Raw genomic sequence first — 5,895 nt, forward strand, 5'->3', positions numbered from 1 at the left:
AACAAAGTGACTATTCATAAAAAAAAAAAAAAAAAAAAAAAAAATCCTATTCTCCTAATTGCAAATTTCTTTGACTAGCTGAGTACAACCAAATATTTTACAAAGCCGGACTTTAGAGGTTTGCATACCATCAAGTGCACATTGCCAAAGGGGATGAACCAAAGACAACCTCAGTATGGAGCGTTTGAATTCCTTGTTATGTCTTATGGACTAACAAATTCACCTGCCACTTTTTGTACTTTAATGAATAAGGTTTTTCGAGACTACTTCGAAAAATTTGTAGTCGTCTACCTCAATAATATTATAGTACTTAGTTTGTCTCTAAATGAACACAAAGAACATCTACGTTAAGTATTTTAGAAGCTCGGTGAAAACTAGTTGCACCTAAAAGGAGATTAATGTGCTTTTGCACAGAGATTGATCAAGTTCTTAGGGCACATCATTGAAGAAAGACATATATGAATGGATTCCACTAAGGTTCAAACCATTTATGAGTGGAAACCACCAAGATCTATCAGAGCTACGTTCCTTCCTAGGACTTGCCAACTACTATATAGAAAGTTCATAGAGGGGTATTCTAGAAGAATCGTACCATTAACAGCCCTATTGAAAAATAGGGTCAAGTGGTTGTGGTCAGAAGATTGTCAATATGCTTTTGATGAATTAAAGAAGAAAATTATGGGGGATCTAGTGTTAATTTTTCTCGATTTAATGAAGCCATTCAAAGTATAGGCAAATGCACCTACTTCTGCACTAGGGAGAGTTCTTTAGCAAGAAGGCCATGCAATTGCTTTTGAAAGTCAAAAACTAATAGGTGTTAAGTCGAACAATATGACCCAAGAGAAAGAACTCCTAGTAATGGTAGACTATCTCCAAGTTTGGAGACACTATCTCTTGGGTTCTTGGTATGGTAAAGATGGATAACGTGGCTGCCATGCATTTCTAATCACAACTAGTGCTAACTTTGAAGCAAGCCCGTTGGCAAGAAAAAATAGATGAATTCGATTTCCACTTTAAATACAAGGCGGGGAGAAAAAATCAAGTGGCTGATACTTTGAGCAAAAAATAGAATTGGAAGCTTTGAAGTTTATAAGTCATCTATCGACAAGTAAGGCCATTCTATATATAAAAGGAACTTATAGGTTATGCTTAGGAATAGATCAATAGACCAAGGCATTGAAAAAATTAGTTTAAGAAGGGAAAATATGTCAATTTTGGATGGAAAACGATCTCTTAATAACAAAAGGAAGTTGATTGTATGTACGCAAAGTCAGGAACTTATGGAAGAGATTATTAAAAGAATGTCATGGCACTTTGTGGGCAGGACACCCGAGATGGCGACGAACTCATGCACTAATCACAAAGGGGTATTGTTGGCTACAAATGGAAGATGATGTAGTAGGGTATACAAAAACTTGTTTGATTTGTCAAAAAGACAAGGTGGAGATGAAGAAGACACCAAGATTGTTGGAGCCTTTGCTAGTGTTCATGACCAGACCATGGGAAAGTGTCTCCTTAGATTTCATTCCCTCCTTACTAAAAATGGAGGACTATGGCACAATTTTGGTGGAGATTGATCGGTTCTCAAAGTATGTGACCTTCGTGCCTATTTCAAAGCCATGTTATGCAGAAAAGATAACCTAGTTATTCTTCAAACATGTGGTATGAAGTATTGGGGAGTCTCAAAGAGCCTAATTAGCGATCAAGATGTTAGATTCACTAGTGAATTTTAGAGAGAATTCTTTTGTTAAATGGGATCGAGTCTCAATCTCTCCATAAGCTACCACCTACAAACAGATGACCAAACAGAATGCTTGAATGGGATGTTGGAAGAATATTTACGACATTTTGTAAACACCAATCAGAAAAATTAGGTTTCATTATTAGACACAATGCAATTTTGTTTTAATTCAATGAAATCTTCTGCAACTAATAAAAGTCCTTTTAAGATTGTGACATGTCAACAATGTAGAACATAGAAGTCACTTAGGCTTGGCTTGAAAAAGTTTCAAAGTGCATGAATAAATGAGCAGACCAAGGGCGACGACCATAACAATTTAAAGTTGGGGACTTGGTGCTAGTAAGACTCTTATGACAATATGAAGGCCCAATCATATGATAGAGAAAGTCGGACATGCATCCTATCGACTTGAACAACCAGAATGGATGAAGAGTCATAGGCGGCCATTCCATCTAGTGTTTCACGTTAGCAACTTAAAACCATTCCATGTCGATGAAGAAGACTTGAGCTAACAGAAGTGAAGGAGATTAGCCATTTCCAAGAAGAAGACTACAACCAGATATGTTGATGAGAATATCCTTGTAGATAGAGTCATCAACAAAGAAGGTTGTCATCAACAATAGTACGTGGTAAAGTGGACAGGGTTGGGAGAAGACAAAAGATCTCTAGCATGCCACCCAGAAGATTCAAGATTTCTTGAACTCCAAGATAGTGGTACTAGAATCAGAGGACTGAAAACTTCTTATAGTGAATTGACAAGGATGTTAATAAAATGATTAGGAGAGGATGTTAGGGAGTAGCAATGTAATGGGATATTTTTTTTTTTTGGGGGGGGGGGGGTGTTTATTAACTTTATATGTATTCTTTAGGAACTTATATTGAATATCAAATTACTTGTGTTGATGCATATAGTGTTCTTCTCTTGATTGAATAAAATAAGTAGTCATTTTCATCGTTGTATCTCCTTATGATGGATTGTGATGTATTTCACTAATTTATTAATGCTTTTTGTATGACTATCTCTTGCCTTTGTGAATTGTGGTTGTTTGTAATATTACTTTAATGACTGCCATGTGATTAAAGCGACTTACGTGATGCTTGTGTTTGTAAACTTGAACGTGTAATCGATTGACATGGTTGGGGGAGAGGTTTGAACGAGTGCCGCACATTCCTTACTTGAGTCATTCTTTGAGGGTCTATGTCACCTAGCCTATATGCCTTCGTATATGCTTGAGCATTTGGTTGCTTAAAAGTGAAAATATTCAATTAATGGAAATGATCCATTGAACCGGCCCGAACTTTGGTCCTGTCTATTAATTCAGTTTTAACCGAAAACTTGCCCGGGGATTAATTTGCGTGGCTGCGGGCAATGGATAGCCAGCTTACTCAACCATCAAGCCAGAAGTATCCAAATTCCCCAACGCTATCCATGCCCCTATCAATACTAGCCACTACCCGTGTGTGGCTGCAACCACATACTCTCTCTCTCTCTCTCTCTCTCTCACACACACACACACACACACACACACACACACACAGTTTGGGTTTACTGCATGCATTATCTGAAAATGGCATTCACAAAGGGGGCAGCTCTTCTCATCTTCCTCAACATGATGCTGCCTTTCACTGCAGCCTTCTCGTCTCATAATAAGCTCCCATTCCCTCCAAAGACTCCGGTAGCGCCGCCATCAGTTCCTTCCGCCCCAAAAAGGCCGGACAAGTGCCCAAGGGATACCCTAAAGTTTGGGGTGTGTTCAAGCTGGTTGGGGGTGGTGAATGAGGTCATTGGGGCTAAACCTAGCCAACAATGTTGCGCCCTGCTGAAAGGTCTTGCCGAACTTGAGGCCGCAGTCTGCCTGTGCACTGCCATTCAGGCCAATGTGTTGGGCGCCGCAGTCAAGCCCAACAATATACCAATCACCCTCACTTTGCTTGTTAACGCATGTGGGAAGAAGGTTCCCCAAGGCTTTCTATGCGAGTAGAAAGTCACTGCAGTTGTGTATTTAATTTGCGTGGTATTATGTTTTTGAAATCCATATATTTTTTATGTGGTTGATTATTTCATGATGATGAAATAGTAAGTGGGTCGACCTCTAGTACTAAGGATTAATGGGTATTTTTGTTAATTAATAAAGTTCAACAATCAGTGGGCACAAAAACTTCTTGGCTTATAAATATTTGCGTTAAATTAATTACTTTTTTTTATTAGGTTTGTTCATTAATCTTTTAAGCCACAGGACTCGTCATTCATAATTGATGATGTGAAATTTGAGCTACAACATGACAATTCTTTTAACTCAAATTAATATATATGCAACTTCCTCTTCGTGTTACCATATAATAATAATTAAGTTCAAGATAATTAATCTATCTGATAGAGTAGTATAATAAATGAAACCCCATTCGAGAAATGTTTTGGATTTTGATTTTTATTTGGCACATTCTGGGATCCACTAATCCAAATGAATCAATGAGCTTTTGGGGCTATCTACTAGTCATTTTTTGTTAGGCCTATGCAGACAATTTTTCAATCTTAAGAGTGCAAATCCAAACTCGGATCACTTTAACAAATAATTTGAGGTGGTCAATTTTTCCTCCTCTACATGTCCGCGTGCTTGTTTTCTAAATTGTAAACATATTGAAAATGGATCTTCTATTTATACGTTTATTAATGAATATATTATCAATTTGTCACATATTTAACATCTAAATAAAGGTACACAGACATGTGGAGGGGAAGAACCCATGTATAATTTCTCCTCATATTGGATTTGAAGGGCTTATCCAAGTTGAAGTTCCAAATCATTAAAAAAAATAAAATAAAAGAACACCTTTACCCGTTTATTATTTTTACCTTTCTCATGCCAACATAAGCATTAGGCTAAGACTTTTCAAGAAACACTTCTCTTAATATTGTATGTGTTTAAAATAAATATATTTATATAAAAGAAAAATGCAAGAAAAAAGGCTATGAAAGAAGAACAATAAAAACTCACTTTTCTATTTCATTTTTTGAGTTGAAGAACATGAAAAGAACAAGAAATATATATGAACTGTTACTTCTCAACTTTTTGTCAATTGTTCTCCTATTAACTACCTTTAGTAAAAATAAAACAACTTTATTTTTATTTACCTTTTATATGACTGGAAAGAGATTGAATTTGAATAAGATGTAATAGAAAATTATGTTTAAATTTATTTAAATCCACTTAAATTCAAATTCAAATTCAAATTCTGAAATTCATGCTCCGAAATGCAATATTATTGTCTTTCATTTATAAATTTGACATTCTACAAAATACAAAATTAGATAGAATCTTTTACCTAACTTAATTTTGCTCCTCTTTCTATCATATCCAATGCACTACATTATCCCGAAGACAAATAGTCGATCAATTTACGATAGAACCACTCTGCTACGTATAACTTCAAAAGTAAAAAATAAAAGATATGGAATCTAGGCGCATTGGAAATCTACTGGTGCATTCCTCCCACAGTAATTCAGGAGCAAGTTCAAGGAAATGGGAATGTCTACATCGACGCCAAGAACGTTGGCTTGAAAGGCAGTACAGAGGCAAATGGCGGCTTCGAAATCCGCGAGTCCCTCGAGGACGGAGCAGCAAGGGCCGGACGGGGGGTTTCCCACCGCAAAGTGCAACAAGTCATCCAACAGTCCGCCGCATACCCCAAACTTGATGCTGTCCTGAGGGCACGACGCGTCCACCGCGGCATCTTGAGTATTGTAGGTATGAGCAATATCTCTCGAACCGCTCGCCGTCGCGAAGAAGAGGATAAAAATAAGGGTAGCAGTGGGGGTTGCAGCAGCTGCAGCCTTTGGAGGAGCCATGTTTAGGGATGTGTATGCACCGGTCGGCCACAGCCGAACGCTCGAGGCCCGAGGCTAGGTTGGAATTGGTAGCTAGCTGGCTAAGCTGGGATGATCAAGTTAAGTTGTAGAGATGATTGGTCTCCAACTGGGGAAAGGGTGGTGGTGGGGAAATGGAAGGGATGGCGTTGGGCTTTTATAGATAGAGAGAAGAGAATTAAGAGGTACGAAGAGTATTGATGATCAGGCAGCCATGCGATTCGCTTGGCTTATGGGCTGAAATTGGACAGATTCAGACTGACCCAATGGCTTAAATATAGCTGTAATG

At 37.8% G+C, this 5,895-nt stretch overlaps 2 protein-coding genes across 2 annotated transcripts; one reads left to right on the forward strand and one right to left on the reverse strand.

Annotated features, from left to right (window-relative positions):
• The first annotated feature begins 3,201 nt into the window (after nucleotides 1-3,201).
• LOC131166036 (putative lipid-binding protein At4g00165) lies at nucleotides 3,202-3,900 on the forward strand. The gene has a single exon (XM_058124257.1). It carries the CDS (start codon nucleotides 3,295-3,297, stop codon nucleotides 3,721-3,723), a length of 429 nt encoding a protein of 142 aa, XP_057980240.1. The 5' UTR covers nucleotides 3,202-3,294; the 3' UTR covers nucleotides 3,724-3,900.
• A 1,298-nt stretch (nucleotides 3,901-5,198) lies between these two features.
• On the reverse strand, nucleotides 5,199-5,588 carry LOC131166618 (pEARLI1-like lipid transfer protein 3). The gene has a single exon (XM_058125202.1). It carries the CDS (start codon nucleotides 5,586-5,588, stop codon nucleotides 5,199-5,201), a length of 390 nt encoding a protein of 129 aa, XP_057981185.1.
• Between the last annotated feature and the right edge of the window lie 307 nt (nucleotides 5,589-5,895).

Source organism: Malania oleifera, chromosome 10, assembly GCF_029873635.1.
Source record: "Malania oleifera isolate guangnan ecotype guangnan chromosome 10, ASM2987363v1, whole genome shotgun sequence".
In the NCBI taxonomy this organism is placed as follows: domain Eukaryota; kingdom Viridiplantae; phylum Streptophyta; class Magnoliopsida; order Santalales; family Ximeniaceae; genus Malania; species Malania oleifera.